The following is a 23,453-nucleotide window of genomic DNA, read 5'->3' as shown; positions in this document are numbered from 1 at the left end:
CCACCCCTTTTTTACACAAATGGAACCTTCCAACGTATTAGTATTTATAAAGGATAGTCGCAAGAACTCTGTTCAACAGGGGTGTCAGCTTTAGGCACAACCACCTTCTTAATATCTTTATTTGTTTTATTTTTTGTGGGTTTTTTTTCGTACTGAATCGCGAAAAATTCCATTCCCGTAACTCACAAAAAAACATAAAAATACTTGTTGAAAGATAAAATCTACAAAGCCTCAACAATTATTAACAATATACACTAGAGAAAGCTACTACTTTAAACTTCATGAGTAAAACATATTTTTCTTTGTAAAAGATGATTATTAATATTCATAAAAAAATGTCCCACAGCTCATCAATATGCAGAATATTTAATACAGTATGCAAATTTAAAGCACACTACCACAGCCAACATCAGAGCACAAACCCTTCAAATGTCCACAAACAACCTCGTCAATAATTTAAGTCAAAATACTGGAACTGTAAAGTACTTTTTTTTCTTCTTCAAATTTTGAACCAGGAATGATCTTAGTTTGAATGTCAAAATCTGTATCTAGGAATACTTTCCTCAAACAATACCAATCTCCTTTCTTTGAAGTCCTGATACTGACAATCACGCGATGCTTTGTCCATTTTGAACAACCCAACTACCATAACTTGTTCCAAACTAAACCCCTACAGTATACACAAGTCTTCACATAAATTCTACTTTCTAGATCTGGACAGTTGCTTTCTGCAAAAGTTCTTAGAACTATTTCACATCAGCCCACGAAAAATATATTTGAACAGCGCTTAAAGGCAGTGGACACTATTGGTAATTACTCAAAATAATTGTTGGCATAAAACCTGACATGGTAATGAGTAATGGGGAGTGGTTGATAGTATAAAACCTTGTGAGAAACAGCTCCCTCTGAAGTGCAGAGTTTTGGAGAAAGAAGTAATTTTCCACGAATTTAATTTCGAGACCTCAAGTTTAGAACTTGATGTGTCTAAATCAAGCATCTGAAAGCACACAACTTCGTGTGACAAGGGTGTTTTTTTCTTTCATAGTTATCTCGCAACTCCGACGACCGATCGCACTCAAATTTTCACAGGTTTATTTTATGCATATGTTGAGATACACCAAGTGAGAAGACTGATCGTTGACAACTACCAATAGTGTCCACTGGCTTTAAATGTGTAGGCATGTATTATTTCATATGCACAATAAGCCAATCAAATGAGCCGAGCCCTGCATGAACCATGGCCCTTTTCTGACCAATCATTATTGATGTTTCAGGCAGCTAGTCACATATCAAGAAATAGAAGCCTTTTCATTGGTCCAACCACAACTGCCTAGTATGTAAACTTTTATCAACCACCCAATCAGAGTCAGTTATGCTAATTCTATACTTCTAGCCCAACCATTATAATCCTTATTCATGAAAGACTGATATTTGTATATGTGTTTTTTTTTCCGTCTCTTTCTTGGCGCATGGCAGCATCCCTCACAAAATCTCATAGACGTGACCGAGGTAGAACACACATAAATAATTTGTTTTCGTAAACCATTCTGGGAAAATAATGCAATTTTGTTTTCCTTGTTAAGAAAATATGTTTAAAAGGGAAAAAAAAAATAAATAAAAATGTTCCAATCCTGATATCATTGTTACCATGTTTGATGGCCCCTCACTCAGGATATGAAACGACTATCACATAACACCCATTAGCACTTAACATTTGAATCACCTTTATCCATGGCGCAGGGCCACTAACATCATTTTGTGTCCATTTTTTTCCCAGAACGTTGATAACATCACAGCAATTTGTTTTCCAAGACAAATATTTTTTTTACAGAGATGCAAAACTTGATACAACAGTTTTACTCTAAAACTCACACCTTACATTTAGGCTACACAGGAATAGAAAAGAAGAAATAGTTTTTTTTGCGTACACAACGTTTACTTTTATATTTTATAAGTTCTCGAACGGTGAGTTTAATCTTCAAGCATCCAAAATATGCAGATTTCCATTGTGTGCAACCACTGTGTACAATTTCCGAGCCTCGTTCAACTACGGTCGACCAGCTAAGCTGTGTAATACTGTACAAGCAAAAAGCTTTTATTCTACAAGGCCATTTTTTTTAGCAATACCAGACGTTCTTGACGTTTCTTTACTTAATTAATTTGTTTTCTTCAAAATTGTTTCCCTGTTGTACCTTTCTAGAGAACTATTTACATCATCTTTCTTTTAACTCTCTATGATTATTTCTGGAGGGGTGAACGTACCAAATTAAAGCATGAATCGCCGCCGTATGTTTTGAATAAAATCTCAATTTAAAGTAATAGGCCATGATCAACATGGCGACTTCGGCTAACCTGGATAGCCGCATCAGCATGCATTGAAGTATAGGGTGTCCATACCAACATTCTTAGAAACTGTCCTAGCCACAGCCGCCAAATGGAATACGGCTCCAACAGTTGAGCAACCATGGAGCAAGTTCGAAAGTTGACTATTGTCGACCATTGGGCGATTTTGCCTGGTACCCAGGATGTTCATCATGCATAGTTAACCATGGAACATTGACTAGTGGTTGACAAATGGTCGCTGATCAAACTTGCTCATGGTTGTGTTAATAAAAAAACTAAAGCACGCCCTCTGGAGGCCATAATGAGACAGGCACTCAGTACTGTATATAATATATTTCTGTTGTCTCATCAGGAACCTTGCTTATCTACAAAAAAACTTCTGAAATCCAAACTTTTTACAGATTTTGTTTATGATCGTACTTTGCATACACCAGGGTGTACATTAAAGGTCGTTAAAAATGCTAGAAAATCATACTTTTTACCTTATTGTTTTGGACAAAACCTGGGGAAATTTTATCAAGTCTACGAAGTTGACTGAAACGACTGTTTGGATTATTTCTAGTTGACACAGAAACTTAGCTGAAATGTTATGTAACTCTCAAGCCAAGCACACTTCACATTCTATTTTTTTAAACCGCTGACGAAACTGGTGATGTGATGACATTGAGCTGTTTAGCTAGGTAGCTAGCTGCCTGACTAAATGAGGAGGAAACAAGTCTACAAGTCGTCACCGATATTCCTACAGACGCAGATTGCCAGAAGCATGCAGCACAACTGTATAACAAACAAAAAAACACGATTCATTAGAAAATGACTGATATCAAATAATGAGTACCCTATTGTCAGCGCGGGTCGTTAGTGCAGTTTTTTGTGGATTTATTAATTTGAGAAAATAGAATTAGCTGTTGCAAACAACTTACCAACCAAATGGACCGAGAGTATAAATGCAAAAAATAGTTAATGGCCTGACGTTTCGACCCTAGCAGAGTCTTTCTCGAAGGCTATTAATTTCACAGGTAAAAATGCGAAGTAAAGAAACTAAGAACAGATACATAAGAAACCGTAAAACAGAAACAAAAAGTAGCATCCCTAATGGATTTAAAATAAGTAAACATAATTATCAAGTAAAACTTGACAAAGTGGCTTGACAATAGAGGGCGCTCTTACCTCAAAGAAAGCAACACCAACCGCAGTAGCTCCGATGATTGTACCGTAATCTGCAATCAGGAGTTTAAGTGCAGTCCCGCAGTTCTGTAAAATTTTAACCACAAAAATGTTATGATAAAAGTGTGTATATGCCTACAATCGTGGACCTCCTAATGTCTCCTTTTTATTTATACTCTACTGTTTTATTTAACTTTTTTATGCAACAGCTCCTGTTGATTTTGTAAACGTTTTCCGACTGTGGACCTTCCATGAACCTCGGACTCCATTGTCCTCTTTTGTTATAGGTTCCCGGTTTGAATGTGTATACCTACTCACACCCACCCAAGCTTGTATATTCCTGCAACCATGTACATTCTAGTCCCTCTTTTGTTTGTACTTTTTTTTACAACAGCTCCTGTTGGTTTTGTACACATTTTCCAACTGTAGACCTTTCCTGAAACGTGGACCCTATACATGTATTGCCCTCTTTTGTTTGGGGTCCCTGATTTGAATGTGTGTTTCCCTACTCACATGCACTATACACACTCAGAAGGGCATGGCAAACACTGAATGCCCCTCTGGCTTGCTACACCGGTGGGACATAAAAATGATTCTAAAAGTACAGTCGACGCTCACTATAACTAGGTCGTTGGGACTGGCAAAATTACCTCTTCATAACAGTGGTCTTAGCAACATGCTCTTTATATTGGGTGCGTTCGATTAGCTTCCCCAGGTCGACCCTGCGCTACTCATTCGGGTGAGCCCCAGACAAGAGCTAATCTCGTGGTGATGCCATGCACCTCAGGCCAGCCCCAAGTGACTTGTCCACAAGCAGGGCACTTGGGGCTGACCTGGGTGAGCCCCTGGAATGACGTCAAAGCTATTCGGACGCACCGGGGGCAGATCGGGGACGACCCGAGGAAGCTAATCGTACACATGCATTATAGTTGTCGAAATAACAGCGATCTTTATAACGAGAGTTGACCATAATACAAAAGTAATTTATCATTGTTCACCAAAAATGTACACACAACTTTGTTTCCAACTTGTACCTTCGCCACTTCTTACTTACCCTAGTCTTGACGGCATTCAGTTTGCATGGTATTTCAGTACAGCAGGAAACTGGATAGTCTCCTGCAGTGTTGTTGACATTGTTATTTCCTAAGTAGTCTCCTTTACCATTCACACCGCAGCAGTTCAACTGAGAATAGACAGAAAAACTTCACATTATATTTCTAGTTTTTCAGCGTTTTATAGTTTAATGGTGTTCATGCACCTTTCTTGCCTGTAAGCTCAAATTTTCACAGGTTTGATATTTTATGCATATGTTGAGATGCACCAAGTGAGAAGACTGGTCTTTGACAATTACCAATAGTGTCCAGTGTCTATGAGACAAAAATACAGTGGTTATTATTTCCTGTTACCTTCTCCTGGACGAGGTCCCATGCAGCGGTGCCCAACTCATTCTTGGTGCTGTTCATTAGGCCGTAGCTGTTTTTCAAGAAGTCGACGCCCTCAACCTCCAAGTAGCTCTCAATCTGCCGGGTGTACAGAGCGGCAAAGATGCCGGCAGCGATCTGGGCGGCAAACACGATGAACAGCAGCAAGAAATACTAGCGGGATAAACCAGAAATACAGACAAATTAAGCATAATAATTTTTACAAAAATTCATTCTTAAGTAGCGCGTATCACCGTGAGGTTCCTAAAGCGCTGCCAACAATTGTACTAAGTAAACAGATAAGTACTAGGTACACAGACAGTAAACAGAAGTTAACAGATGTTTTCCCCCAGGATTTTGAATTCTTCTGGGCCCAACTTCATGGAGCTGTTCAGGCACAAAAAGTAGCTAAGCACATGCTAACCAGAAAAAGGTTACCAGCCTACATGTACAATTGGCGACTGGTATCCTGCTCATTTTCGCTTAGCAGAAAATTGTTAAGCACAGACTGAAGCACAAAACTGCTGCTTACATGTTTCATAAACAGGGGTGAGAGTCATTACTAACGAAAAAGTTTGAAACTTGGATACAAATTCAAAGGTATGTTGAAATGATGGCATTTCTACCATTTGGTACCCCCTGGGGTTATAGATTTCAAGGAGCTTTTGGAAACAGTATTAGAGCACTAGAGAAGTAGACCAATGAGCAGGATTTCTTTATTTGTGGACAAAATATTGTCTGATCTTCTTCATCAAGCCAACATCAAAGTCTTAATTCAGCCAAAAGTCTGAACAATCTCATCCCTGATAAAAATCGCTCCCAGGCGCTCCGTGTTTGCCGTCGGTGGACTCTCTTCACCAAGTCTGTTTCGTCGTATTTTAGACGATGATAGCCACCCGCTTCATGGAGAACTTACTGATCACATTATTCCTAGAAGTGGTAGGATGAGACTGCCGGCTGCTCGCACTAACTGTCATCTTTGCTCTTTTGTCCCCATGGGTATTACGTTTTCTAACGCTTTGTATAAAAGATAAGTGCTGGTTCACAATTTTTGCATATTTTTAGCAAAAATTATTCTGTAAAAACTTGTGTGAGCAATGCAATTTCTTCTTTTGCAGATCAATAAAGTTTTCTTATGTCTTATGTCTTACTTACCAGTACCAGGAGGCACTTGTTCTCACACATCGCTCCCAAGCATCCACATACTGACACCAAGAATACAAAGCCACCTGCAGCGATGATCATGTAGACGGCGCTCCTAAGCAGTTGACTGTCCAGCAGTGCAGCGATCTCGTCGATGGGTATCCAGTCTGAGATGCCAAACTTGATTATCAAACCGGTTGCTATCAAACCGAGTCCACTTAGCTGATGAAAGTAGAGGTTCAAGAATTTATTTATTTATTTTTTCCTTGGAGGGGGAATTTTATTTAGTTTTTCTAAATGTACAACACTACACAAACTACTTGTAAAACCAACGTACTTTTAGTACTATTGTAAAGAAAAAACAGCATTCAACAAAAACAGGAAATTTTATGAAATGGAATAAATTAGTTAGTACATAGCAATAGAAAAGGCTCCCATTTGGTATTGAAATTATCTAAGTTGTTATTCTTAACAAAGATCATTTTCAGATTCAAGAAATAGATCGACCCTAGCAGACTCTCACTCAAAGCCTAAAAAATAGAGGTTCACAAAGACAGGGGGGTGTTATTAAATTCTTCACAGAGTAATAATTTTTTGTTTTGTTTAAGTGGATTACACACGTAGTCCAAACGCGCTGTACAGACTCCAGAGATTTAAAACAAAGTTTTCTTCCTCCATGGTTCAAACAAATATGTTGTGAGAGGTTAACAAATGGGTTTTGGATTTATACCGAAGGTCCGTTTGGTTGGTAAGCAGTAGGCAAAAGCAAATTCTATTTTCTCTTTATTAAAATACGGTACTTACTGCGACAATAAAGTTGATAACAATAAGCAAGAATTTCATACACTTGCCGCCACAACCTTCCATCTTAACTCAAGGCAAGTCAACTTTCCAACACGTCAAGATAAAGAAACCTGCAAGAACAAGAACAAACAGAGGGTGATTAAAAGGTGATGTTTTATTCACTGCTTGGTGTACCTTGTAAGGCCAAATAAATAAAATACCAGTTGATCGTCCCCGCCCACATCCCTTTTTTTAATCCATCCTTTCAAAAGGACTGACTGGCCTAGGGGCTTTTCCCGAATCTAACGTGGTGCTCTCGAACCGACGTAACTGTCCGTTTCATAAAACAAAATTAGTGAATGCCTACCAGCAAATCTTTTTAGTGTAATAATCCGACCCTGTTAACCTGGGTCCTCATGCAACAAATCGATATAAAATAAGTTTGCGGTGGGTTCAAACTGAAGAATTGGTGGCCTGTTTGATTTGAAATACTAAGCGGCCATCTTGAAAAAATAAAATTAAAATAAATAAATAAAAAGGCCCTCATCCTCCTCTTTTTGGAAAAATCCGGACGATCAACTGGTATTTTTTATTATTTGGCCTTGAAGTAAGTAAGGTTTGCGGTGACGGTAAGATATCTCGTTAGTGAGCAGTGGTTGCTCGGAGAAGAGCTGGCTGGTTTGCACTACTCCACGTTTCTGTCAGTGTGCTCTGACTATCTTCTCGAGAATGCATTGGTGTACATTTTGTACAATAATCAGCAAAGATATTGAGTAGGATTTGAAACTTTGTATGGTTGGAGTATAATTAGGAGAGGTTTAGGATAGCACCATGTAAACATTTGTGCTAATTAGAACTACATTGTAATTAGAAAAGACAATAATGAAAGTAAAAACACAATTCTGAGCAACCAGGATGTGATACGCTGGTTGCTCAGAATTGTGTGTTTTCACTCAGATGTTCGAACAAGGCTGTTCATGTCTGAAGCTTTTCCATGATTCAATTTTTTTTTTTTGGGGGGGGGGGTGAAAATACCTTTCTCCAAACCAACATCACTTCAATGGGAGTGATATGGTTCATTACCAAACTAATTTTTTCGGTCTATAAAGTCCGTAGAGCAATCACGAAAAGTTAATTTTGCCTTAAAAGTTAATTTTTTTGATCAAACTTCACATATTCTTGTTTATCTGTGTTATATCAGCATGTTATCCCATAGCTACAACCAAACATCATTTCCAACAGGCCATTTATTGATTTTCCCTTGGACTTAATTGGCGTTTGCCATGGCAACATGTTGGAAGGGACCCTAGAGCTGGGCATGTAAACATCATGCTCAATATCACAAAAAGGCAATTTACAGTTTCTATAGTCACCAAGGCCGTGTTGCGTTATAAGAATCACTTGCTCAGAATTGTTGAGTATGAAGCAAAAAACTTCAATACAAAATAATTTTGTTACGAAATAAAATAGTATTGAATTCAGGTATTCCATTTTGTAAAAATTATTGAAAAAGTGGTGGTACACAAATGTAGGATACGGATATTTTTCCGCTTTTGGTAACATCATGGGTAACATTGAGTGAAAAAGTGATACAGAAATTTTTCCAAAAAAAATGTTTCTGGACATCACTGTGCCATTCGGCTGTCATCTTGCTAAAAGTAGATGGATTTGACGTTCTTGACAAAAAACTTTGACATTTATTTGCTGTTTTCTAAATAAGTAAGCAATGTATTCAAACGTTCACAGGTAACCTTTAATGTATCTTTGGAAAAATTTGTGGGAAAAGTTTCCGTATGGCGCCACCACTTTTTCATTCAAAATAAAATAATATAGTATCTAATTTACCTGATTGATATATCCCTTTTTGTAAAAATGAGTGAAAAAGTGGTGGCGCCATACGGAAAGTTATCCAATTTGTGTATCCTGCCACCACTTTTTCATTCTTTATGAAATAAAACAGAATCTAATTTTCTGATCAAATGAGAATGGGAATTTTTCTGTTGGTAAAAATGGTGGCAGTGATACAGAAAGTGTTTCAGATCAATACAGCATTACACCATTTACACAGACAAAAACAGTCTATGACCCTACCATAAAATTTAAATCAACACCCTGCCAAATAAGGCCAACAAATCAGAAGTTACATCAATCATGGAGGAATAAATTTATTCCTCCATGCATCAATTGACAAAACCAAACAAAAGCAAGGTGTCCTTTTAAACTCACAGAAGTAAAAAAAACAAAAAAAAACACAGACACCCCCATCGGGCGACTACCTGAAAATTTATGGTTCACCCCAAAATAAAAATACTTACAATTAAAAAAAAAAAAAGACGGTAAAAGAAAAGCAAGATAGTTCACAACAATCCTCTTAACTGAAACACACACAGGATCAATGGCAAGACAGTATAAAAATCACAAACAGCTACTTCGTCAGATCAGATTAAACACAGTGAGAGAACTCCTTCTGGTCACTTCTGGATACAATTTGGTTCTTTAGTTTACACCACACCCATACTCTCACAACTCATGCACATGTGACTGAGCAAGCCCACTGGCCTTGCTGTAACAGAACAGCATGGCCTTGTCCAAATAAAACTATGTTACTCGTCTTTTAAAGCCACTAAATGTACCCTACATGACATTTTTTTTTTTTTTTGGGGGGGGGGGTGTTTCACATAACCACCACAATGGGCCTACTACAGTCTACCCCCATGCTACAGTGATTCCGCTACAGTATACAGCAAAATGATCTTTGGTTTGTTTTGTAAAAAAAAAAAAGTAAACCGTCCTTGAACTTTATTCGTGAAGGGGCATACAAATTTTTCACTTCTATGGGGAGCATGTAAGTTTTGTATTGAAACTTTGCAGAGGGCACCACAGCAAAAGCACAGGGCACCACACACAGCAATTGATGGGGGTGCTATGGAGTTTTCCGAGGCCCGGAAATGCATTTTAGTTTACAGCTTAAAAACCAAATCCCCATACCAAGTTTTTGGTTCTTGATGGCCCTCCCACAATGACATTCCAGTTGTATTGTGCAGTCAACCTTTCTCCAGGTTCACTGAACCATCCAGAAAACTTTACTCAGTGAAAATAAATCCTTTCCACACACAAAATACACCCTCCCTTTCAGCTCCCCTACACCTACCAGACTTCCTTTTGTTCAAGAGAGACCGGTGTAGAGAAAAGAGGGGTTCTGGGCTGAATTAGTCATAAGTTACTCAGTTCACAAAAACTTCATGGGTGTGGGAACAAACTGGGACATGCCCAAAAGTTAGCCCCCTATAAAGTTCATGTAAACACTTGACCAGTTTTGAAGTTGGGCCTATCCATTCTGCCTACATGTATATTATTCCCTATTTACGTGTATGTTGTGTGTTGTCATTTAGCCTTTCGATTCGAGAAAGACTTTGCTGGGGTCAAGGGGTCAAAACCTCAGGACACACATGATTTTTTTCAATACATTGAGGTGATTTGTGCAGAAAAATATCAAGATTAGGCCCTACCATCTTAAAGTTATCACATTAAAATCAATGTAACCAAAACCAACGCTAAACAACATACTTCAGATTGGTTTTGTTACAAATTTTGTTTTAAATTTTTTGATATAATAGTAATTTTTTTATTTTAATGTGCAACTTTTTGGGTGAAAAGAACATTATTCCAATTCTGTAACTTACTTTTTCAAGATTAAACTGAACAGTTCTGCAATTTTTTGTGGCCCCTTTTCTGAGAGAAATATAGCTGGTTGTCAGCATATAATGTAATAAAATTACATTACAGAGTATCCCCCTACATAGAAATTAATACACATGGTTGGTTGCCTCTCTGTACACTGGATCCTCCTAGTTTGTAACAATAGAGCAAGGTGTAACACAGTAGCAATAGGAAATGTTTGTTCTGTATTTATCTAAAACCATTAAAGGGACAGTGTCATCATGAACAAAGAAGGCGTGTGACTATACATAGAATTATGAACTATCACCCAGTTACTGCAAGTGCGCCCTCCCTCCACATAAAATATATGGCAAATGCGCGTACATGAGCAGTAACCGAGTGAGAGTTTACAATTTCACGTACAACCACAGACCTGCTTGGCTTATGACAACATTGCCCCTTTAATCTGGAATATAAAAAAAATCAGAGTGCAATTTTTCTAGGACATATCAAACAAAGGTTTATTTATGACAAAACATCAGTTTTCCAGGTTGTGATACCCAACTCTTGTAAAGGCAATAGACATTTTTCCTTAGTAAAGAGAATCTCTAAATATGGGCAATGTAGACAACATTTGAATGGGCACCATGGCAATGACATGGGGCAATTTTCTCTATAGAGTGAAGTATTTGCTCCAGTTTCAAAAACCAAAATCAAAACACACACCTATCTCTTTAAAGCTAGGAAGAAGAAAAACAGCCCTGAACATTTGCTGCGCTTGCTTTTCAGACTAATGGGACCATCTCCCTAATGAAGAAATGCATTCCCCCAAAAGACATTCCTCTGTCACATGATCCTTAGAGATCGTTCTTCTCAAAGGTTAGTCTTGGTACAAGACGTTATACATTTGGTATTCACTCTTTAAATTAATGGCAATATAAACCATTGATTTGAAGCCTACAACAGCTTTCGATGGTATAACAATTTTGAAAAACATTCCACTTCGAAATTATGTCGTTATATAAAAATATAACATGTTTTATGGCCCTAAATTTGATTCTAAGAAGCATTACTGCAGTAAAGCTTCTCAGATTGTGTGTTCCTTTTATATGGAATTATTCTTCCTGCATGGGCATATTCGCTCCAGATTTTAGGCAATATCTAAAAAATGCGACCACCTTTTGAAACAAAATTTTCACAAGCTACTTATACAATGTCATACAAGAATCATGTAAAAGATAAACACAATAGAACGTTCAAAAAAACAAAAGGTCTACTTTGCCTTTAGAGGCTTAAACACACAACTATTCATGATCTGAGAATAACAAGGATGAATGACTTGTCAATCTGGAAGATTACTTTATAGTAAATGTTTCCCTGAGAAATAGTTTCATCTGGAATTCCAATAACCAAGGGTGTAAGTCAATCCTGATAAAAAAACTTGGATTCCGATGAAACTTAGAGCAATGGTTATAATGTAGGTCTACAATCTTTCTAATGATAAACTCAACGAGGAAGATGGATAACCAATGGGATTGTACAAATTCCAATGAGCTTTTGAGAAGTAGATCAAATTGCACGATTCATTTTTATCGTGAGAAAATTAGAGCTTTTTGTAACAACAGGCACGGTGATCTCAGATTCAAATTATTAAGGAATATGATTCTTACCAAAAGTTGTTATTGCCATTTAGGCCTATTTGAAGAGTGACTACCAAAAATATTCCTTTTAAATTCCTAGTGTTAATCCACAACTCGTGGCCGAGTGGATAAGAGCACCGAACTCAAGCTCTGATGCTTCTGTTCAGCAGAGTGTGGGTTCGAATCCCGGTCGTGACACTTGTGTCCCTGAGCAAGACACTTAACTATAATTGCTTCTCTCCACCCAGGGGTAAATGGGTACCTGTGAGGGCAGAGATGGTTCTTGTGATTGATTTAGCCATGTAGCGCATATAATTGACGCACAGGCTGTATACTCCCCAGGGAGCTGAGATGGTTTAAGGAATGATTTAAGGCCCAGTGACCAGGGGTAATAATGTCGGAAGCGCTTTGAGACACCCCGTGAAAAAGCGCTATATAAAAACCGTGTATTATTATTATTATTATTACGTGAGAGATATTTTCCAATTCTACTGGGTACCTCTTGTGGGATTTTCTCATAACATAACATAACATGACAATTAAAATCAAGATCATAGCGCACTAGGAAAAAGGTAACTCTTAAGGAATTTTAGAAAGCAGTCTTATTTTCCGGCCTCAGATCTAACAATTTTAGGAATAAGGTTCTTACTTGAAGAGTAATTACCAGAAAATAAATATTCCCTTTAATATTCCTAGTGTTTATAAATTGTGAGTCCACATTACGTGAGAGATATTTTCCGGTTCTACTTTGTGCATCTTGTTGGACTTCCCCGCCCCCCCCCATGTTTTTTTTGGGCCAGCCTTAATTTCATCTTCTGCCAGAGCATGGTGAGTAGCTGACTACCCAAGCACATCCACTGAGTTATGAATTTAGCTGGGAATGCGGGAGTCTCTCCAGAGATGGAAATCTGGTCTGGAACGTTGACAGATTGTTGTATTGTCCTGGGTTGCTTCCAGGCTTCAAGCAATACATGGATCAAGTAGGGGGTTTGTTATTCAAAGCATGCAGTGCTGTATTAACTAAAGATTTCTGCCTCTCTGTGTGTGGCGCAGCATTGGGCAACCATTAAAGCCCTGTTTATACTTCCTGCGAATGCGAAATCGAATGTTGACGTCACAAATTTGCAACGAATAATACGCAGCAGTTGAGTTGTGTTCAACTCTCTTGCGAATATCGCAGTGAAAACGGACATCAAATTCACGCCAACTTCGCATCGCATTTGCAGGAAGTATGAACTGGGCTTTACAGGGCGAAATTTGGGGGAAGGGGGGGGGAACTCACAGTCACAAGACCAAATAGGCTTGTTGCTAAAAATGATCAGTTATCAATAAAACATTTTGCCATTTTCTTTAAATTTTACTTTCATTATTTTTTAATCCTGCTAGGTAATGGTTACAATAATTATTTCTGTAGAGATATTTTTATGGATTGAAGATTCTGGTTTCTTGGCAAATACTGCTGAAGTACCAGATGGGCTAGATACAAGTGACTGTTGCCAAACACTTCTTGCTAAGCAGGAGAACAATTTCTGCTAAGCATCTTACTATAATTGGCCCCCTGATGGAACTGGCCCCTCGGAATTTAATTGCAAAGTCTCTGCACTTTACCTACAGAAACTAAATACATTGCCGTGTATTGTTCATGTGAATGATATGAAAGAGGCATCCTGTTAAATTTAAAGGCACTGGGTTACTGAGCACGGCTGGCTCGTCAAGGCTTGAATTATTAAAGAGTTGCTGTAAAATTGCTTCCCAAGCTGGGTAACGAGTCAGACTGTCGGAATAAATAGCATCAGAGAGATTCATGGCGCCATTGTAGGAGGGTCGTACGATATCGTCGAGCGTGTCGTTGATCAGAGCACCATTAAGCGATTGCTTGCATTTTTGTTGAAATCATTTTTTTTTTTACCGATTCCAAATGTTACCCAAGTCTGAATTCACTTTACAGAATTTGAAGTTTCAGACTTTAAAACATGATTACATCAAATTACAAATCAAAACTGTTGATGGATAAAATACCGGGTAAGAGTTTCCTAAACTGTCAATTCATTTATTCAGAAAGTCACTCTGCCAAATTCAGAAAGTTACTCTGCAAAAACCAGAAACCTCAAACTCTTGTTGCACAAAATATGAGCAAAATGTCACAAAGGTGACTTTACATGGCTGAAGGCGCTTTAAATACAAACATAGATCTTCAACAAAGCACACAAAAGATTCTGAGTCTTTTTTCTTTTATATGATTGTAAAAAAAAAAATATATGATTGTCAATTGTAGATAGCAGAGTTGATGGAGTGCCTGTATGCTAATGTCTGTCTCTGTTCACCCCAAAATAGATTGTGAAATTTCTCAAGTAAAACAATTTCTGCACACATGAACATTTTGTTATGACTCTTCGGACTTAAGATAAAAATAAAAATTGCGAAAATTCACACAGGAAATGATTTCACCCAGCAATTTTTATGCAAAATATGTACATTTTGCTATGCCATAAAACGGAAATCATTCACTGGCAAGAACAATTAAAAGTACAGTTTAAAGATTTTTCCTCCGATAAAACCAAGTCTGCTTATCAAAAACGCTTAGCAAGTAAGTGTTACTGCTTAGTAGCTCTGCCTATAAATGTCCAGCAGCAGATTCGGTGGAACACCACAGCTCGAGATGATATATTTATAAGCATTGTGTTTGTACAGCATTAGAGCAAGCTGACCCACCCCTGGCCATATTAATATCACGCTGCAAAACTGCATCATGTTACACGCTGCATCGTCCATATTCTCACTCAAGATATAATTCATCTTGTCACACAATATAAATTGCTATTTGGGTTTGGGGGGGGGGGAGGAGAGATATTAAAGATGGCGCGGCAACTAGCGGTCGTTTTTCACCAGTAAACTTCACGATGCATCAGTACCAGGTCTGTTTGTTCGTTTTTGAAAGGGAAAGGGCATCAAGGCATTTTCTCCTCAAGGAGAAAATGCCTTGATGCCAAGTTGTAAAAGGGCAGCCTATGAGGAAGATTGTAAACTTCAACTGGAGCATTTCAAGGGCACTAGGACCAAGGCAATGACAAGAGGGCATGGAGGCAATCACCTTTGTTGCCTCCATTAAGTATCAGACCTGCAGTACAACCCATTGCTTATTTTAGTTTCTCACGCATAATTTTAAAAATATTATTAGAAGCATGAATGCAGTGAAAATGTTTGTTAGTCCATTTTGACTGGGGCAATAATATTAGCGCAACCCTAAAAACAGATGTTTTCACAGAAGAGAATCTACTTTGAATTTTTTATTTTTTTTTCTGCCCTCGCACCCCACCCCGCCGAGCTACCTAACATGTAGACGCATGACGACATGTATTCTATTGTGCGTACTATACAATGTACATGCACTGAGGATATTATTACAAACTTCATATGCCAAGTCACTGCTGCTATGGCAACCTGTTGTTTCTATGGCAATTGCGAGTATTCAGGCATTACAGGGACACACCTTTTGAAGTGAAACTCGAGCGCTCTATAAAAAGACTTGTCCCGTCCCTAACACATTTCCGATTGTGCAATTTAACGCATTTAAAAAACAAACTACTTTCATTAGTGTATTTCAAAATAATGGAATAATTACATTCTGAGCTCACAATCGCCAAGTGTGCTATTTATAGCACAGATGTGGGGCAATGATTTAAAGTTAGCATCATGCTCTTAACAGACCTAATCCATTTTTAGATGTGTTTTAAATTCCTGATGACAACAATTCAATCATGGAAGAAAATTCAGTTTGTTGTTAATTTTTATGAGAGGTAATTTATGTACCATTGTTAACATTTACAAAAGCAAAAAATAGTTCATGGCCCGATGTTTCGACCCTAGCCGAGTTTTTCTCAAAGACCTTAATTTTCACCATGCGAAGATTCAATTCCTACTTAAAAAATAACTTACTCCTTCATAAGAATATTTTTTTACACACATCGTTGACGGAATGTGTTTGACGGAATGTTATGAACTCTCTACCCATCTTCTCCGTCCGAATCGATCAATTATTCAAATAACCTGCAACGGTGAGTCACTGACCTCTTCAACGTGACCTCATTTGCATATATCAGCCTTGCGCTATCTATGAACTGCATGTATACGCTGGTGGACATTGATCGAGGAGAGATGGCATGCGTCATTGTGTTTGCTTAACGAGTAGCAGTAGTCACAGGGGTTAACATTGAATAAAAGGGAGGGACGTACGTGTGCGAGCCACTGTATGGTTGAGGCGGGGTCGGTTTGAAAAAACACACTGAGGTTAGGTTCTTTGTTGTTGGAAATTAAATTTTAATGTGCTCGGTCAACCTACATTTTAGGTGTGTTGTGTACATACACGTATTGTTTGTATTGTTCAATGTACATGTTGGCCCTACAATTTCAATACATTAAACAGTATTATACTTATATTGTACACACTTATATTGTACACACTTACATTGTACGCAACGATGTGTGCTTTTAGCACTGTATACTCAGTACTTTCTTGAGTTATAAATCTCAGATTAGATTATGTCATCTTAAGAATAGTTTGTAAAAATTAAATAAAAAAACAAAAACATCAAACAATATTCTCTTGTAACTACCTAAACACAAAAACAAAAATATTTAACCGAATACAAAAATTGACAATGACAGATTGCATGAGCGTTGAAAGTTTGTAAACATCATCAAGTTTGTAAACATTATCATACATCGTGGACTACATGTAACAGATGTGTACCAATACTTAATCCAGTATTCAAGTTGAATGCATACAAATCAATAATAAAACATCCCTTCCTGTTTGGTTATGGATCGCACAGTAGTGAAACGCCCTAGTTTCAGTCAGCTGTTTCCCAGAAAATATAGATTCAGTGGGGTCAGACTTCATCACAATTATGAAACCAATAAATGTGGTAGCTCAGTTACAGTTCTACATCTATTGACCCCCTCGCACCATTATCTGCCACATTTGCTTTTTCAGATGTCATACTAGTAGGCCTAAGACTTGTGAGTAAAGCAATATTTCATTCAAATTATTAGAGTAACTATAAATATAAATATGAACAGTAAACCTGCGGGTACTACCATGGGTAAAATCTCTTTTGAAGGTGTGGTGGCTCTGAAAAGAGCCGGTTTGGTCTTGACGTTTCGAACAGTATACTCTGCTTGTCTTCCAGGAGGAACAAACAAAACATTTGTGTTTGTTTCTCCTGAAGACGAGCAGAGTGTACCGTGTTCGAAACGTCAAGACCAAACCGCTCCTTCAAAAGAGATTTTACTCATGGTTGTACGTGCAAGTTTACTACTCATATTTAAATACATGTAGTTACTCTTATTCTCCACACCATGCAAAGCTTCAAACACCATTCATTTTTTTTTTTTTTTTTTTTAAGTACTACATGTGTACTAGTTACCAGACACAACAACCCATCCAGATAACAACTGTTTCTTATTAAACATTTGAAGAGGACCCCGAACATAATTCCAACAAATGATGAACTGTGCCTGACCCAATGTATACACAGACTAAACATTCATCACGCAACGTACTCAAGACTCACAGAGAAATTTAGTAACAACTGTTCCCCTTTTTTTGCCGGGATGGCGGCCGCCGTCACGACAGCAAAGAGAGTCAACAAAGAGAGAGAGAGTGCATGGTGCCGCATTTGTTCTGGATGTGTCATGACATTTTTTAATTCATCCACATACAGACCTTTACTGTTTAAGAGAATTTCCTTGGAAGTGTTGTGAGAATACAGGTCTCAAATAAACCCATGCCACCTACACTGTACATCAGTTGATGTAGTGCCCTGGCTTTTGCTGTGGTGCCCTTTGAAATGTTTCAATACAAATTTACATTTTTCTCCTAGAAAACCCCCAAACCAGAGGAAAATTTATGTGCTCGTTCAAGAGTAAAAGTTTAAGGCCTTAAGAATATCTTTATTGGGGCCAATGATTATAAAAACGGATACCAGCCAAACTACCAATGTGATAATGTTGTTAAGCACTGGTTGCCGTAAACTAGTTTTTCTTATTTATAGAAACAAAGGGTTTGCTCAAGCCATCCGTGCTAATTCACTGCCTAACATTTGAACTTTGTTTGTTTTAATTGAAAAATAATGAAAACTGCATACTAAGCATCTTGTATTTTCATCCATAAATTCTCAATCTCGGTCTGGAAATACGAGAGGATTGCTCTTTCAAAACACACCCTGACATTTATCGAAGCAACTCTAAAAAAAAAATAAAGCCTTTTTCACTCATAAGATTGTAGCCATCTTCCAAGAATTGTCTTCAATTTATCTTTAAAGGCAGTGGACACTATCGGTAAATACTCAAAACAATTATTAGCATAAAACGTTACTTGGTAACGAGTAATGGGGAGCTGTTGAGAGTATAAAGCATTGTGAGAAATGGCTCCCTCTGAAGTAACGTAGTTTTCGAGAAAGAAGTATTTTTCCACGAATTTGATTTCGAGACCTCAATTTTAGAATTTGAGGTCTCGAAATCAAGCATCTGAAAGCACACAACTTTGTGTGACAATGGTGTTTTTTAAATATTATTATCTCGCAACTACCAATGACCGATTGACCTCAACTTTTCACACTTTACTTTATACAGCAAGTGAGAAGACTGGTCTTTGACAAATACCATTAGTGTCCAGTGTCTTTAAAAATTACACATATTTTACTAAGATCTGCTACAATGTACTTTAAGAAGGTCACTTCAAACATCTGTTCCTCAGATTCATTTTATTAAACAGTCTTTAGTTTTTAAAAGGTCACATTCCCTTTAAGGTCATTTTTGTGAACGTCATATTTTCCTTCAAGATGGTCATTTTTATAAACAGCTGTTCCTCTAAGCATGCTCTAAGAAGCTTTCATTTTGTTAACTGCATTTGTTCCTTTATAATAAGGAGCTATTTTTTTACAGCGTTTGCTCCTTTAAAACGGTTCTTTTTGTAAACTGCATTTGTTCCTTTTAGGAGTTTTTTTAAACAGCGTTTGCTCCTTTGTAAGAACCTTTTTTTTCCCCGTATTTATTCCCTTAAGGAACCATTTTTTGTACATACAGCATTTCCTTTAAGTAGCTTTTTTGTTTTAAAACAGTGCCAGATAGGCCAGAGCATGTTTGTGAATTTGAATTCAGAAGGACATGTTTTATGGAGGAGAAGTCTAAGTGTTTGCAATTTGAGGTCTTGCACAAGGTTTCTCCTTTCTTGCCAGTGTTTTTAACATTTTATAGCCAGGGACAGAATGTTTATGTCAGCCCTTGGCAAGGTCAATTTGACAAACAAAAACTCTGAAAATGTCAAGAGAGAAATAATGGCCCTATTAAAAAAAATGGCTGAGTTGTTGTAAGTGGACCAACATCCTTGAAGGAGGAGGATGGTTGTTAATGATGTGATAACAGACCTGGGAGAGATTTATTTAAAGATAACACTGGTCTAAAGTAGTTAAAGAATTGTGGTATTTTTTGTAACACAAAACACAATGTTTACAGATGTAAATTAAACTTACACCATTTGAAGACAATTATAGAAAGCTTATCTTAAATATTACTTGTTGGGGTGCTGTAGTTTTAAGGAATGGGTAAAACAAGGACACAAAATCTGTAGACATTGTGTTTTGTGTCCTGCAAAAAGTACAGACCCTTTAATTGCAAAGGCATGTGCAAAGTTATAATGACTGATCAGAGTGATGATGGCCCCCGGGATAAGGCAAAATTTGACAATAAAGACTCTGAAACATGCATGTATGATGGTCAATACATGGTCAATATAAGACACTTTGATATTAGCCCTGAGAAAGGTTTATAACAGACTGGAAATTATACAAGACAGATGAGGGTGTGGCTGAGTGTTATAATGGCCCCCGAGGGCATTATCAAATACTATCTGACTATTGATCTTGCAGTAGAAGAAAATAAAGAATGTTGAGAGAGAAAGAATAATAGCTCTGGGACAGTAGGGGTAGAAAGCAAAATAATAGCTTTAGGGAATTTGGAGACGCTGCATACTGCTGTGATGGAGCCACCATACATGTAGCTCATGTAATAATAACAACACACATTTATACTGCGCACTGAATACTCCCATTACAATAAGTTCCCCCTCAAAATCAGAGAAAAAATACAAAGAACGCTGTAGCAAGAATGAATCGTAAAAAATTTTGTTCACTTGGATTGAAACACATAACATGTACGTTATCTTAAAGGAACATTACAGAATTGGTTTTGCTAGTAAAAAAGTTGCTGGCAGTATAAGCCCATTATGTAATCCACCATATACATAAACTGACAAACCTGTAGAAGTTTGAGATCGATAGGCCATCTGGGTCACAAGAGAATAGTGAAAAACCAATTGCAAATTTTGCATTGCATCAATGCCAAAACAAAAATGAATAGGCCTAAAACGCTCACTGAGCGATTAACTCCAAACACGAAATTAGATTATTTTGTTTCTCATCAAATATGACATTTCAGACAGAAATATTTCAAGGGATGTTTTTTCTACTCTCATCATCATTAGACCATGTAAGTTTTATGTAAATCTGTGATCTTCACGATTTTTGGTTCTTACCAATTCTGTAATGTTCCTTTAAATAAGGAGGAAGGTTATTCTATAGTTTAGGAGTAGGGTACACAAATGCCTGATCAGCTACACTTCATAGGATAGCCTTTGATGTTCTTGAAGGATAGCCTTTAATATTTAAAACAGTTTGCGAACGCCTATTTGATGGAACTAAAGTAGATTGCATTATTCAGTGAACAATTTCCCTTGTTGAAATAGCAGAGCAAAAAGCAGCAGAATGTTACAGTTTGCTACTCAAAATTCATGATTGCTACACAATATTGGCATTCAGAGTGCACATTATACATAAGTTTGTTGCTACACAAAAATGTTTGACGACATCGTTCCTCGTTATTTCTCGAAACTGTAATTTATGTTTTGTTTATCAACAATCTTGAGTCGCTTGAGTTGTCATGGAGAACACCAGAAGCATTCGCCCCAGAAACAAACACCCAAGCTTCCCAACCCAACATCAGCACAACAATACATGATTCATATCCCACACCTGTACAGCAGTGGAATGGAATGTCAATTATAATGCAATCAAATTACAACCCTGTTTCCTTGTGTCCCATTGGACCAGTCCGAAGCAAACAAACTGCCAGGGTAGGGCTCTGGCAGGTAGAATGAGGTCAAGCTGTGAGGCCTAAAGACAGGGAGGTGTTTTTCAGAATAAGGATCCTCAACACTAATTGTAAAAAATTTACTCCACAGTAGTAGTACCTTAGCAAGACAAGATCTAAAAAGAACATAGCCTACTCAGCTGGTACTTAGATTAATTAGCATATAAGCCTATTCCCAATTGCAGCTGCGCATGTCTGTTACTGCTGACAATGCAATTTGTATACTTCTCGTGACCTTTTGACAATACCCGCTGGTATTGTCAAAAGGTCACGGGGGATATACAAATTGCGTTGTCGTCGGTAACAGACATGCGCAGCTGCGATTCCGAATAGGCTTATTTCCAACAACCAAGTCCTCCTGGCTCAATTTCATTCATGTATAATTTAGCTACAGTTTGCAAATAACAGGCATGTTATTCGGTCGTTTGAAAAAAGTAGGAATATTTTATGGAGTATGGCCTGACCTATAGACGATGTGACCTCTGACGTCACACGAAAACCATAACATGATTCGCACGCATACCGCCGGGCAAAACCTTTGTGTTTTGGCAGCCATCTAGAAAGTGTACGTAATCTCACTATGACTACGCAACTCAGTGCCCGGCGAAACATGACGTATATAGTGTTTTGTCAACAGAGGGCGGTTTGAATGTAAACATAGGTCACATCGTCTATACATTGTTCACAACGCTTTCAGTCTATTTATTCAAAACAATTTCCAACATCTACTAATAATAAACAAAAACCGGCAATCAGAAGAATATCATGCCGGTTATAAACCAACATTCTCCCACCCTCTTTCTCTGCAGAATAGTTTAAGACAGGGTCATCTTCAAGTGAACGCTTCAGATATTATTGTTTCACGATAATAATCAGAAGACCATGTCTTGCAACACTTCAAGTGTGGAGCTCTTCATTATAATTCCATATGGGTTGTCTATAAACACATTGTAATGTGAAGAGGTGACGATTGAGAATAACCATCCAGAGACCTCAGCATCGCTGCCTGGGTTTGGGGAAAATATGGTTTGAATAATGAGAAGGGTAGATGTCCTTAGCTTTCGATCCAAACCGGACCTTCTTCAGAGGCATAAAACATGTACTAACATATATCCATTTATAGAAAAAGAGAGGAGAAAGGGATTAAGGGAGGGATCCAGAAAGAAGCGGGAAAATTATAGCCAATCAAAATTTTCTATTTCAGAAACAATGTGGAATAAATGCAAATACAAGTACTGACTACAATCCAAATTGACTGCAGGCCTCGAATTAACCCACGGCATCCACAGCATTTGCCGTGGTGCCCTGTGATTGTGCTGTGGTACCCTTTGGGAAAATCCTCTATAAATCTCAGGGCTGTACATGTATGCTTCGTTTTTGAAAGGGCAAGGGCACCAAGGCATTTTCTTTTTGGTAAAGGGCACCAAGGCAATTACCAGGGGACACGGAGGCAATCGCCTTCGTTGACTCCGTGAAGTATCAGGCCTGAAATCTGAATTTTCCTCTAGAAGTGTCCATTATCAGATCGGAGAAATGAAAATTAAATGAAATTAAAGGCCTGTGACTGTGTGGTGTCTTGTTTTTGAGCAGTGCCGGTTAAAGGCACATGACTCAAGCTGTAGTGTTTCTGTTGAGCAGAGTATGGGTTCGAGTCCCGGTCATGACTTAAGCAAGACACTTGACCATTACAGCTAGGATCCATGTTGTAATGCATGAAAAAGAACCCATTACCCATTTCTCCAGAAGACGATTAGAGCATACTGATCGAAACGTCAAGTTGAAACCAACCCCCCAACTCATTAGAGATAGTCATTACATGGTGTTACCGCAAACCTTTCCATATCATATTTCCACCATGCAAAGTTTCAAATCCTACCCATTACACATCCCAAAGAGAAATTAATGTTTTGATTAGACCTAATGTTTCCCTGTCCTTGACTGAACTAAATTGAGTTTACAGTTACACAGTTAAAGCCATTGGACCCTTTCGGTAAACAGTATTGTCCAAGGCCCACACTTCATGTACATCACAACTTCTATATAAAATAACAAACCTGTGAAAATTTAGGCTCAATCGGTCATCAGAGTCGGG

At 37.8% G+C, this 23,453-nt stretch overlaps 1 protein-coding gene across 1 annotated transcript in view; it reads right to left on the bottom strand.

Moving 5' to 3' along the window:
* Positions 1–2,124: 2,124 nt before the first annotated feature.
* The window catches only part of LOC117305214 (tetraspanin-18-like), a 31,023-nt gene continuing 9,694 nt past the window's right edge, over positions 2,125–23,453 (bottom strand). The window contains exons 2-7 of the mRNA XM_033790032.1: positions 6,876–6,985; positions 6,084–6,293; positions 4,914–5,102; positions 4,562–4,690; positions 3,511–3,594; positions 2,125–3,117 (exon numbers count right to left, since the gene is read on the bottom strand). Of these exons, the coding sequence (XP_033645923.1) occupies positions 3,061–3,117; positions 3,511–3,594; positions 4,562–4,690; positions 4,914–5,102; positions 6,084–6,293; positions 6,876–6,938 (732 nt within the window). The 5' untranslated portion in view covers positions 6,939–6,985 and the 3' untranslated portion in view covers positions 2,125–3,060. The remainder of the gene's footprint in view (positions 3,118–3,510; positions 3,595–4,561; positions 4,691–4,913; positions 5,103–6,083; positions 6,294–6,875; positions 6,986–23,453) is intronic.

Source organism: Asterias rubens, chromosome 22, assembly GCF_902459465.1.
Source record: "Asterias rubens chromosome 22, eAstRub1.3, whole genome shotgun sequence".
NCBI classification, from domain to species: domain Eukaryota; kingdom Metazoa; phylum Echinodermata; class Asteroidea; order Forcipulatida; family Asteriidae; genus Asterias; species Asterias rubens.
Note: the sequence above shows the minus strand (reverse complement) of the source record. Positions and strands in the feature narration are given on the sequence as shown.